The sequence below is a fragment of the Mastacembelus armatus genome, chromosome 10 (assembly GCF_900324485.2).
Source record: "Mastacembelus armatus chromosome 10, fMasArm1.2, whole genome shotgun sequence".
NCBI classification, from domain to species: domain Eukaryota; kingdom Metazoa; phylum Chordata; class Actinopteri; order Synbranchiformes; family Mastacembelidae; genus Mastacembelus; species Mastacembelus armatus.
In genome coordinates this window covers 14,315,986-14,329,350 of record NC_046642.1, presented here as the reverse complement: position 1 = coordinate 14,329,350, position 13,365 = coordinate 14,315,986, and the positions used below count along the sequence as shown (strand labels likewise).

The window sequence follows — 13,365 nt, the reverse complement described above, 5'->3', positions numbered from 1 at the left end:
GTGGTTTGTGAGCATACACTCTGTGCTTATCCATTAGCCTTTGCACATACACACCGCCGGGCTGACCTGAACTATGAAAAAGTAGAAGATAAATATAATAACATTATTAATGCACAGTAAGAATTCACACTGTATGTATGTGTCTGCAGAAGACCAAAGGTGGCTCATCACTGAAAAAGAAATGCAAGGTGCTGCAGACTTAGGTGTGTCAGGGTGTGAGGAGCGGCCTTGGTTGTGGCCTGTTTATTTTGACTGGGTTTGTCTCCTGACTTCACCTGCTGTGGTCAACGGTATTAAGGCAGTGAGTGGTTCCATGGCGATTTTCTGTAACAGCTACTTTTACAGGGAACGAATAAGTAAGGCCCAGAGGATATCAGCCGGAAAGGAGAGTTGGGATAAGACAAAAAAAAAAAATTAAAAAATTAAAAGGAGAGGGAGCTCTTGTTTACACTGAAATGTTTCAGTACAACATGTAGAACACAGACAGCATGTCCATAAAAATGAAATCGTACAATAAAACAGAATGGTTTTAATAACAGTGCACTGCTGAACTGGAAGGAAAAAAAAAAAAAAAAAAAAAAAAAAAAAAATTCAACAGCAAAATTTAAGATTACTATTATGCTCATAATCTGAAACTATGGGGGTTATTTTTAAAAATATATACTCATCACATGACAGAGGAGCCTAGCATCTCAGGACACACAAATGCTCCACGTCTCTCATAGACTCTGAGGGAAAAACTGTACATCACTGGAAACTGACCACCACAGCAATGGCAACTCGGGTTGAAAACACCCTTGGGGGGGGGGGGGGGGGGGGGGGGGGGGTGCCAGGGAGCAGAGGAGAAGAACAAGATGACAATGGTATTCCCCTAAAAAAAAAACAAACAAAAAAAAAACAAACAAAAAAAAAAACAAAAACAACCTCACACACACACTATAGATAAAGCAGCTCAACAATGAAAGGTGGTAAAAAGTAAAACAGCATCTACAACTACTACTAAAATAAAACTAGCAGACCACGATGCCTTTTGTTTTTTCCTTATTTTTCATTAGCCAGCGAGATGCGGGTCGAAACACATCAGCTACAGTCAACAGTCAAAGAATGAAAAAGCATTGTGATGAATTTTCCATAATGAGGAAATAAAAGGTAAAGGCAAAGAGATACGCATTGGTTTGCAGCCTGAGTATTCAGTGACCTATAGCAACCCTACAAAGATTTTGTCAATTTATTTCATGGGGCAATTTTTTGAAATTGTATCATTACTGCTACAATTTTTCAACTCTTCTGGTAAAGAATAGTAGAGAAGTATCTAGAAAAATCTGTACAAAAAATAAATGGGTATGCACAGTACATTCAATATCTGTTACTGAGGTACTAGAAAGGTGCTCCCTTGAGACCAGGGCAACAGCGTTAAAGAGATACTCCGAGCGACTATTCCTTTGGAAAGACAACAGATTGTTACCATAACAAGGAGGGACATATAAACACACATACACACACACACACGCGCACCACTGTCATACTGTCACTAACAAAGCCAGCATGCAAGAACACTGTCCACTTGCTCCTACAGGGAATCTAATCTGTGTCCCCTCACACTTAAAGGAATTGTTGGATGCACACTGGTTTATGAGCAGATATGAGGGGTGGGTCATGACAGTGGGAGAAGGGTGGAGGTGGGGTGGGTGCAGTGAGATCTTGTCAAAAGAAAAAAAAAAAAGTTGGTAGTTGGATCCCTGGTCAACCTATCCTGTGTTGTGAGTATCGGCAGTGTGTGATTATGTCTTTCATCACTGAAGCTAACCTTTAACTGTCCGTGTATGACTGATGTGCACAGCATGCAGCGCTGCTATTCTTAGCAGTCAGACAGCGCCCTCTCCTGGTGAGGACCTGCATTTGATGCTGTGTGGGTGCTATTCATAAAGACTGCACATGTAGCACTCTGGCTGCTGGCATGAGATAGAAATTCATGCCTCGATGCTCTCTGATATGATGCTCTATGCTTTTATTTCATTACAAAAAGGATCCATGAGGGGCAGCACATATGTAAATACAAGGATGACTGTCCTAACACTAGGCAATCAAAGCAGTAAAACGGTGACAAAGTATCTTGGCTAACACTGCATCAACACTGAGAGCTCAAGTATGAGCTAAGGGGATAAAACATAGTCTGACAGTCTACGACAGCTCCATGCTGACAGCATGATGATCCCTCTGCTGAGCAAGCAGATGACAGTGACAGGGAGAGCTAAGGGCAAAACTGGGATGCCTGGTGGGGAGGACAGGATGTACTGTTTGATTCTGTCTGGTTTATTTTAGTACACATATTCCCCTATCACAAGAAAGCTGGAGGAGGGGAGACAAAAAAGAAAAAAAAGAAGAAAAGAGCAGTAACATGAGCCATTAATGTACAAGGGGGCTCCAATCTTTCTGCCTCTATGCCGACTGCAGGAGGCAGCAGATTGTGAAGCCACACGTCAGAAATGCTTTTTTTTTTTTTTAAACAAACATTAACACCTAGAACCACAACTGATCAATTTTCCATTAAAACAACAGCCACTAAGGAAATAAACCAATCCGATCATTGAATCCTTGAGAACACAGTTATTGCTGACACTGTTGAGGAATGAAGTGGGTGGGAAAGGGTGGGTAGATGGGTAAGATGAAAACAAAGATGGAGGGACGTGTGTGTTCTGAGGGATGTGAGTAGCTGTGGATAGGTCACTCCTGGGCTGGTTATGTGAACTGAGAAAAAAAGACTCCGTAGATCCACAACAGGTTAAACCAGTGCTGCCAATGTACTGGAGGATCGGACTGTGTCTGATGCTAGGAGGTGGGTTTCCAGAGGTGACGGAATGTGCTGGCAGCAGCTGGGGGGGCTATTGGTCAGAGGGGATGTCTCTGTCAGCTTCAGCCTTAGTAGGCTGCCCTGGGGAGTGGGCGTGAGGGGGGTGGGAGACAGGGGCGATGCCATGTGCCAGGGTTCCTGAAACCAGGCTTTCAACCCCTGTGCCAGCTGGGAGACCCCCGGCTGCTGCAACATTGATCAGACCAGGTGGAAATCTGAAACAAACAAATAAAGCAAATAACCATGTCAGCTGATTCTTACTTCCTCTACTTTGGTCTCGTAACTCAGGCTGATGATCCACTCCCTTCACCTGTAAGTGGCTCCATTAAGTTCTGGATGAACAGTGGCTGCCTCCATGCTAGGCCACTGGGAAGCTGCCATCAGATACTCCTTATTCACACAGTTCTTCAGGCTGTCAGGGATACGCCCTAGACCAGGGAAACAGACCATTACCATTTCATAGAAGCTCAGACAAAAATAGTTATGCTACTGACATCTTTTTTTGCACTACCTGATGTACTTGATTCAGATTCTACTCAAATATCATTTGCAAATAAATAAAAGCATTTCCAGAATAACCACAGGGAATACATTACTCCAGTCATTTTTACAGCTATATAAGCACCAACAGGATCCAGGTTCTGAAATGTGAAGCTCTGATTCTTTTATTTGTCAGAGACAATAATTAAATGTTAGTTTTAGACAGTTGGTCAGATAAAAATTTGATTATAGCTGAATTATGTATAATGAAAAATGTCTTACCAGTGATGGCACGTCGAACCTCCCTGGCTGCCTCCTCACGGGCCTCCACTGAGGCCTGCTCACTGTACCAGGATGTGTGAGGGGTACAGATAAGGTTGGGGGCATCTTTCAGAGGCCCTGTTGAAAAACTATTAACAAAGCAAAGGTTGTTACAAAGGCTGATAAGGTTACATTACCCTGCAGATGTGTGTGTGGCACTGGTATACAATGATTACCTGAAGGGTTCTGTCTCATGGACATCCAGGGCAGCCCCTCGTATCCGGCCTTCTTTCAGAGCTTGAGCCAATGCTTTCTCATCGACCAGACCACCTCTTGATGTGTTCACTAGGAAAGCCCCCTGACGCATCTGTATCAAGAATTAGCAAAGGAAGGATTAAACAGGCCATATAAGACAGAAACTAAAACCTGTAGCAACAAAATACAACAGTACACACTGGTTCGGCACAAATATATTCTATTTTTCCAATCTGTAATCCAGACTGTTGCACAATAACAGCAATGTTTGGTTTAGGCCAGGCTGTCTGGCTAATCCAAAGATTGTTAGCCAAATGCGTTAAGCTTCCTATAAAAGAGAATGATATTGCTAGCATGAATCAGCAGTGTTCCTTAAGTATTTGCAGAATATCAGATGGTCCACTATATTTGACTTCAGAGGCTGCAGAACAACGTCTTTCATTCTCTAATCTATAATCTAAAAGATAGGCTGACACAGGGACAAGATCAACATTCTAAAACAATTAGCTGATGTCAGATTAACAATGATACAGTATGTATTACCATCATATATGCTACAACTAATGCAGCTATTCTGCTTAATGAGTAAACACCTTTTCTCTCCCACTCAAGGACATCAAGAGGTGCAGATGTCATACCAAAATATAAACAGATTCAATACACTGTACTGAAACTCAACCCCAACCCAGCCCTGTGACAGCCTGGTGACCGGTGGTCTGGGTGGAGTCCAATTCTCAGCAGACCTGGATTCAGGTCCAGTCTGGGTTTGGGTTCTGACCCTCCACCTAATACGTTAGTATATGCTGATGGATGGACAGAATCCAAACCCACTGGGGAACATTCAGGCAAATCTAGCAATAATGTGCAATGAGGGCTCAATATTTTATCTCATCTAATACACATAAAGGCAAGCAAATACAAATTCACCACAATTAGATGCCACTTTTTCTAACCACTCTAATGTGAGGTGACTGACAAATAGCTACTACTTAGAAGGCTAACATGAAACACATCTTGAGAGCACATTGTACACACCTGTTTAATGGTGAAGTCATTAATAAGGTGATGGTTATGCTCATTGAGACTACAGTGCAGAGATACACAGTCTGAGTGGATGAGCAGGTCTTGCAGGGTGGCCATGCGCTGCAGGCCCAGCGAACGCTCCACGCCATCAGGCAGGTAGGGGTCATAGAAGATCACACCAAAACCAAAGGCCTTGGCCCGCAGAGCCACCGCCTGACCAACACGCCCTGTAAGACAGAAACTATCACTGTGGTGCAAAGGATTTATGTTCATTTATGACTTCAGACAAAACCACAGGCACTTCTGGAATTTGTGGCTGTAATGCCAACTAACAAACGTAGCCAACCGTGTCTTTGCTTTCCACTCACCCAGGCCAATAATGCCTAGTGTCTCGCCTCGGATACGGGCCGCACCACCAGCCACCTCCCTGATCTGCTCCACGCTCGAGGCACGGGTTCCCTCCCTCAGGGCCTGATGCATCCAGGTGACTCGCCTATACAGGTTGAGGATCAGACATAGTGAAGTGTCGGCTGTCTCCTCCACTGAGGATGCTGGCACATTACAGACAGCAATGCCTGTAATAATGGGTGAAAAAAAAAGAGGAGAAAAAGGTGAACATCAACGGAAACAGCAGCTGTCATGAAGATTACAACAATTTTGCATGCTGTTCTGAGTTAGCTCACCTAGCTCTGCAGCTGCTTTGACATCTACATTGTCGAAGCCTGAGCCGATCCTGACAATTACGCGAAGGCCTTTAAACTTTTCCAAGTCATCTCTGGACAGAGTGATGGTGTGGTACAGCAGGGCAGCTACTGCCTCATTTAACACCTATAGAAGACACGTGCATTAAACTATTTGAACTGGCATCATATTGAACTGCACTAAATATTTCGTGCTAATTCCAAAATGGAAAAGATCATTAAAGCAACATAAGTTGAGCCATAAGTATTAGCCATAAATTTTCAGGCTGCGGACAGGTCTTTGCTGGACAAAATGAAGAGTGTGCGATAATATATTTTTCTATACAGTGCAGATGTGAATTACCTTCATACTACAGGATGAAACTAGAACTTAAGTGCTTTGCCCTCATGTATTGTGATTACAATGTGGACGTGTGTGGGAGTGTCTATTCTACCTTTTCATGAATCTCTTGTGTGGACTGGGCATCACAGAAGGCCACTGTGGCGACATCTTTGAGAATAGGCATTTCCACAGTGCAGTCACGGCCATCCAACAGGGCCACAAGGGGTCGCGGGTGCATTGGTCCGTTCAGGATTGGGGGTCGGATACCTGAGTCCAGAAAGAAGAAAATAATGCTGGCTGTTGTACACTAGCAATAAAAAAACATATTACATATTCAATAACCACTACAAATCTATAAAAAATACAAGGTACCCAAACAACATCAAATGCAAATGAACATGATTTTATTTTATTCTTACAGCAGTGATACAGCTTGCTAGTCACACAGCTGCTTGTATGTCAGAACGAGTACGGATAAGATGGAGGTTAGTGACTCAACAGTCTACGTTTCCCATGTTTCTACTGTCTGACGTGATGCAAGGTGTCATACTCACAAAATTCCCCTGCACAAATGCCCAAAAGTAACAGGGCTAACAGCCACATTGCTTAGACAATAATAACTCAGACTCTCGTGGCTTTTTTTTTTTTTTTCAAAAACATGGCCACCTCCACCAAACATCATCGGAAAACTACCAGGATGATGTGTATAGGTGTGTGTGTGTTCCCAAGAAAGCAGCTTTTGTTCCATGGTTGCAAAACTAATGTGTAACTAACACTATTTAGAGAATTGTGGAACCAATAGAGACCATTAAATCTTCATTGATCCCTCTTCATTCTGCTTATACTCTTCATGAGGCAAAGGTTAGACTCTAGCTAATGAAACAGAGTAGTTTTGATTGTTTATTCAGGGAACCTGATCTGCCCACTGTATGAGCAGAAAATACATGGACCCCTTTTCCAATAAGATAGTTCCAGGGCTGGTTTGGAGCCAGTACCTAATTCTGAACCACTTCTTTGCGTTTCAACAATCAAAGAACTCCTTGGGGCCAGAGAACCTGGTGCAATCTTGGCACCAACTCTGTATAGGTCTAGAAGTAAGAAATGCTTACGTCACGAGCTGGGGTGCCAAATTCAAATACCGCATTCAGCAAAGCAACTAGTGGGTTTTGATGAATATTAATTTTGAACAAATATTGTTAAAAATATCTGTTAAGCAAAAAAAAAAAAAAAAAAAGAAAAAAGAAAAAAAAAGAAAAAAAGAAACAAACAAAAGAAAAAAAATTGTGATATGTGAGATGTGAGTGTGATGTCCATTGTGCTGTTTTTGATGTGCATGAACACAGGAGAGAGGGCAAAGACAGTAAAGACTAAAAATATAGTTGAAAAAGAATACATTGCTACAACACTACTATGTTGAGTTTTTTTTCATTTACTAGTTGGCTGAATTAGTTTATTGTAACTTCGTCTTTCGTTTTTCTGTCGGATCTGCAACCAGTGTCATATTATAGCGAAAATATTTCGTTGACAAAATGTTTTCGTTATAATTTTCGTCAATGACAAGTTGTCACTGACCAAAACGAGATAACTAAATAAAAATTAAGTGATGATGACAAAAACAATAATTAAAATATACTGACATTTCGTTAACTAATAAAAACAAGACGAAAATGTGAGTGAGGGACATTTTTGGAAAAGATCCAATCAGAATCAATCTTGTAAGACGTAAGATGCACATTTGAAAAGTAACTGATCCACCTGGCGATGCGAGATGCGCAAGTACACATGTTGCATACATGTCTGACAAACTGTCTGACTTAAACTATAATGAAATGGCAACAGCTGTGAGAAAAAGAAGAGAAGATATATGGGTCAATTTCACGTTTGATGTAAAGACAAACAAGACCTTGTGTAAACTGTGTGGAGCAGAACACGCTGCTAAAAACTTAAATCTAAAGCAACATCTGCAAGGGAATCATCCTGAAATTCAAAAGCTAGGGACGACATTTTTGCTAATGCTATTTTCGGTGCTTTGTTGTGGGCTACTAACTAGAGAAGTTAAAAGTGATTGACATGCTAAAGATAATAAATGGTATATGTTGCTGTTCTCAAATTGAATCAGTTATGAAGAGTGCATGGTTGGAAAAAAAATTTTCATTTTTATTTAATGTAAGATAGTGATATTATGTTTGTGCACATATCTGCCTTTTTAGGTTTTAGGCAGGCCTAAACGATCTCGTTCACTTAACGCACTGACTCATTTGTTGTTCACTAATCTCCCTCTTTGGCATGACAGTACAGCATTGTATATGCGCAGGCGCAGCTCTGTCAGTTCGTGGCACGTTCATGAACGAAATATTTTGGAGTTGCACTTTTGCTTTAAAGAATGAAGAATGTCATATGCCAGTTATAAACAATGCATATCTAATTTTTGGTCTTTTATGGAAAGGCCATATTCTATATAATTAATGAAACTTGTTCTTAATTAAATTTAAGTTAGAATATTTTCTATACTACAATAGTTTAACAAAATTACACTAAATCCACAGTAGATTTAGTCAACTAAAATGTTATGCTATTTAGTCGACTTAAACTACACCAAAACAAAGCAGATGACTAAAATATGACTAAAACTAAAACTGCATTTTAGTCAAAAGACTATGATTAAAACTAAATTAAAATCTGCTGTCAAAATTAACATCGACTGCAACATGTGAAGCGGAGTTTCTTTTGAACAGGGGTGAGGAGATTAACCTCCTGTGCTCTGGCAATGTTGGTACTAGTTTTAGTATTAGCTCATTCACCTACATACTGTGCTCACTGATCAGTCAGCCTGTGTGTCACACCGTTGTAGATATCACACTGCAGAAATGGAGCAGTATTTAAAGCTATACTGTAACAAAATTACTACGCCACTATTTTAACTTAGAGAGACAGATGCAGCAGCGTCTAGCATGCCTAGGATGCACAGTGACGTAATAATGTGGCTCCCTGGTGGCTCTCCAGTCTGTGGAAAAGAAATCGATTCTTAGCAGGTTCCCAAGTTGAACTAGCTTTTGAACTGACTCTAGCACTAGCTCTGCGCTAGCACTTAGTTCATGTTTGTCAAAAACGAGTAAGAGAGAAAGGGGCTGGTCAGGAGGGGGAGAAGTGATGGAGTGGAGTGGTGGCTGGGGGAGGGGTGGAGAAAACTGTGGGGTCTCAGAGAGGGGGTGGTGGGGGTTCATGAGGGGTCTGAGTCATGACCTAAATTCTCCTGTCTGGAATAGGGCTTCCCTCCTATTTTTTCTGATTCTCCACCTTTCTTTGAACACATGCAGAGAAACACACATACCTTTTTCCCATGTGCACAAGTGCGATTAACCATTCTTTCAACAAAGCAAATGTTGCTTGTCACAAACTAATTCTTGCCATAAATAACTCCACATCACTGCCAGCACACTGGTGTTATATTAGTAGAAATTAATACTAATGGTTATGTTTTACATACATTTCTCTCTTTTTCAGCAGTCCATGGTTTGTACTAACCCCACATACGGGCCAGTACACTTTCTTGTCCCTGCAGCATGACAGGTGTGTGTGTGTGTGTGTGTCCTGGGGTGGGGGAGTGTGTTTAGCTGGAACATTTACTTGGACAGAAGGCAGGACGTAATGGTGAGACTGCAGAGGAGGGAGTTGGTAGCCGAGGATGGAAAACAAATATTTGTGAACACTTCCTCTGACGTCTTACCGTTTTCCAAAGCATGCATGAAATGCACACACGCAAAAAGAAAAGAAAGAAAAAAAACATGGTCTGGTAACCTTATAAATGTATAGTCTATTATACTCCTTTAAGCAAAGTGATTCACATTCCTTGTCGATAGTTCAAGAATGCTAACAGACCTAGTGTAATGTGCTGATAGCACAAAGAGATTCTTACTATATATATATTAAAAAAATCCAAATGGGTTAAAAGACCTGCTTCTGAAAAATTTGTTCTGCAACTATTTAAGTAGGTATATACAGAGTACAGAGTAATTTAAGTATAGGAGACTAGTATACCCGAGGCCTACGAAACATAAGCATGGCTGCACACACAATACAATTCATTCAGTGATTCATTCATTCTCCCTCCCTCTCCCTTTCTTTCCCCTCACTCCCTCCTCTTCTTCGCTCTCCCTCTGGTCGCAGTTGGAGGAATAAGAGGTGAAGGGGGAGGGGCGGCAAACGATGATAATGCAGCAAGCAGCGGTACTCCACCCAGACACAGCCAGACACATACACACTCGGTTATTCAGTTCCTTCTTCACGCCTGCGACAACACTAATACGCACCGAACATAAAATGAAAACTGCACACACACAGCTGCACCACACCCAAACCTCAGACATACCCCCCACCTTCACAAATCTCAAAAACATATGCTAAAATAGAAAACACATGATCACCAGGCCTAACCTTGCATTATGAAGTCTGTCAGGCTGTCTTCCTCTCTCTCTCTCTGGCCTTCCTCCCTCTCTCTATAGCTCTTTTTTCCTCCCTCCCTCTGTCAGCTTGCTCTTGGCTGGCTAGATCCCAGCTGTCATCCACGCCCAGCCTGTCCCCCACAGCCAGCCTCCAATCACAGGCTTCTGCATTGAGGGCCAACCAACCAGCACTAACCTCATTAGCATAGCCGAGGCTGAGGCCGGGGCGGTTTTCGCTGTTGTCGTTTTTTAAAGACACAGCTGGCCCGTTTCCCTGTGGCTGCGGCCACGACCCTTCACCTTGTCCTCTCCCTCTCACCCGTCTCCGGAGACACTCCTAGACTATTCCCTCCATTTTAGAGCACCATTATGTCTGATCTCTGTCATCAACTCTCTGCTCTACTCCAGCCCAAAATACCATATCTTCTAGAAATTTACACTACACAGTGCAGCATAAAGAGTGTACTTATCTCCAATCTAAAATATACTGTCACATTTGTACATTCCATGCATACCAATTAACTAAACTCCTCCACACTTAAATGTACTGAGGAAGAAAAAAATACAACCAGGGCCCATATTTAAACCAGTAAAGTCACACAGCTACCTCATGTGAAGAACATTGGAGACAAATACCATTTCATTACTTGTTATATTTTATCAACAAACAAACAAAAAAAAAAAAAAACAACCTCACCAAAAACACTTCTATACAACCAGGCTAATATAATAAGAGCAATGCAAATATAGGGTCTGTCAACAGTTACAGAAAATAAAAATGTGTTTTTCACATGTGATCACAGCAAAAATATGTTTTGCAAAAGGCACACAAAACTATATTTCAATAGTGCAAATATGGCCTGGGTATATTTGACAGTGTTTTGTTTTAATATTTTACAATCAAATAACAAAAAATGCCTTGCAGACACTACATTCTACATGTTTATGTTATGTATGAGTATTTATAAAAACTCACCCTCACAAATGCGGTCAAGTCTCTGCCGCTTGACCTGTTTGTGTTTGTCCATCAGAGCCATAGACCAAGCAGTCTGAACCTGGGACAGAGAAGAACAGATCCAAGTGCTATGGAGCTCCTTTAATGATGTCCACTTAGTTTCACCTGTACAGAAATGAATCAAATTTTTAGTATACAAAAATTATTCATACACTTGTTCATTTTTTGAGCAACTGCCTCAAAGACTTCATGTTCTTGAGAGTAAACCACAGAAAACATGTTCAAATTGAACTAACCATCTAAATTTTGCATTAAAAATATTAATTGAACACATTTTTTATTTTTGCAGCTGATCCCTGCAGCTAATCCGCCATGAAAATGTAGCACATTTGTGTGCAGCATCTTTTCTCTCAATAAAATAGTACAAACTTATAATTACAACAGAAATACTACTTTTAACAGTTATTGTGGGCTTATTCACCTGAAGAACAATGTTCGTTGTGACACTGGTTGGGCCACTCAGGTTGACAATGTAGTTTACACTATAAACAAAAAATAAAAAGTATATTGGCTTTAGATGTGACAATGTCTTACAGATGGTATCACCAGAGAACAATTAGTCTGTGCTGTCAATACATACAAGACTTACATACACGTTAATAAAATGTAGTTTAGGGTGGCATGCTTAATTTCATAAAGGTAACTTAATATGTTGTCACAACTCGTTCAAAACCTGCCCACACCAGCTAAAACCCCACCACTTTACTCTAACAGTGTACTCTTTTCTGTTTTAACGCAGTGCTCCTAACCATGGCTTCCAACTTTGTGCAAACTAGAGTAGCTAAACTTAACCACAAACACCAGTAGCGTTAACTCACACACAGTTAAAACGGTGCCGCTGCCACTTATTGTTAGTTGACAGCATGACTGGCTAACTCTAGTGGTAACGTAGCGGTGAAAATGTCAATGGTTGGAGAGTCACTCGTTAGCTGTGAAGTTACCGTTAACTAGCTAGCATATGGTGCTACCTAGCCGCTTTCTCGGCTAGTTATCGAAAAATAGCAGAGCTCATGTGATGAGTGGTGGATATTTATCCACACCATGTAAACTCCTAAGTTATTTTGCCCGTTATGGGTGACAATTATCTCAGACTTGACCCGTTCATTCTGACTTAGCTTAGCTAACAGTAACTTCTGAGTGGCGACACGAGCTAATGCTAATAACTAAACACACAGCTTAGCAGCTAGCTAGCCGATGTCAGCTAGCTAACACAAACACAAACACTTAAGAACTTCCGAGTGGCAAACATTTTAACTAAACCGCTCATTCTTTCTAACCCTCAAACACAAAAAGCATTTAGTGTTATTTGGTTGCCACTAACTTGGTGAAGTGTGTCAAACGAAGCCCAAAGCTACGTGAGGCAGCTCGCTAACGTTAGCTAGGCAGCGCCGTTAACTGCTGTGCCGCTGAGTGTGGGGGAAGCAGGCGGCGGGGGAGCCCGAGTCGTCCGGTTCGTTATCAGCGAGTGGCGCTACAATGTGAAATATCTGACCCGGGAGCTGAAAAAAATATTCTGCGAGGAAAGATGAATGGCGCACATGGCTGAATTCAAACAGGACTACTTTGAACCCCAGTGACCGAATAGTGCAAAAATGGTCAATTATTTACCGCAAATAAACTCTTTCAAGAGTGCTGAGACAGTGTGCGTGCGTCGCTAGTGTTCCCTCTCTCCCGATCGCCATGAAATTAGACAAAAGAGGAAGTGGCTTGTAGGTTGTGGGGGGGTCAGACACTCTAAAAAAAACCATCAGTGGACTGAAAGGAGCGCCCTCACCTTTCACGGCGGAATGGGTCTTCTTCCGACAAAGACGTGAAAGTCCTCGGACTAATAAGTCTACGTATGCAAACTTTTCTGCTCTGCTTTGTTCGCTATTGAATGTTTTCAGAGATGACCATTTATTCTTCTAAAAAAATTCATGTAAGTAAAAGGTTTTTCCCGCAAGTCACAAAATTTTGTTGTGTATACTTAAAAAAACCTGCTGTTAAAGTCTAAATGGACAAATTATTGCACATTT

General features: G+C 41.4%; 1 protein-coding gene across 5 annotated transcripts; it reads right to left on the bottom strand.

Annotated features, from left to right (window-relative positions):
* Nucleotides 1-918: 918 nt before the first annotated feature.
* Nucleotides 919-13,050, bottom strand: ctbp1l (C-terminal binding protein 1-like). Of its 5 annotated transcripts, none has more exons than XM_026331217.1 (11): nucleotides 12,672-13,050; nucleotides 11,772-11,832; nucleotides 11,312-11,455; nucleotides 6,006-6,160; nucleotides 5,554-5,698; nucleotides 5,239-5,445; nucleotides 4,883-5,097; nucleotides 3,829-3,959; nucleotides 3,614-3,741; nucleotides 3,162-3,279; nucleotides 919-3,066 (listed from the first exon to the last, which is right to left on the bottom strand). In XM_026331217.1, exons 3-11 carry the CDS (start codon nucleotides 11,370-11,372, stop codon nucleotides 2,883-2,885), a joined length of 1,344 nt encoding a protein of 447 aa, XP_026187002.1. In that variant the 5' UTR covers nucleotides 11,373-11,455; nucleotides 11,772-11,832; nucleotides 12,672-13,050; the 3' UTR covers nucleotides 919-2,882. The 5 variants fall into 5 exon arrangements, with proteins under 5 accessions (XP_026187002.1, XP_026187003.1, XP_026187005.1 ...); XM_026331218.1 differs by having other exon boundaries at nucleotides 12,959-13,031; XM_026331220.1 differs by lacking the exon at nucleotides 11,772-11,832.
* Nucleotides 13,051-13,365: the final 315 nt, after the last annotated feature.

Excerpts from the sequence above, each read along its gene's own strand:
- ctbp1l (XM_026331217.1), bottom strand. The coding sequence starts at position 11,372 with ATGGCTCTGATGGACAAACACAAACAGGTCAAGCGGCAGAGACTTGAC. Across the intron at positions 5,699-6,005 it reads CACAAGAGATTCATGAAAAG|GTGTTAAATGAGGCAGTAGC; the intron begins GTAGAATAGACA and ends TGTCTTCTATAG. Across the intron at positions 5,446-5,553 it reads CAAAGCAGCTGCAGAGCTAG|GCATTGCTGTCTGTAATGTG; the intron begins GTGAGCTAACTC and ends CCATTATTACAG.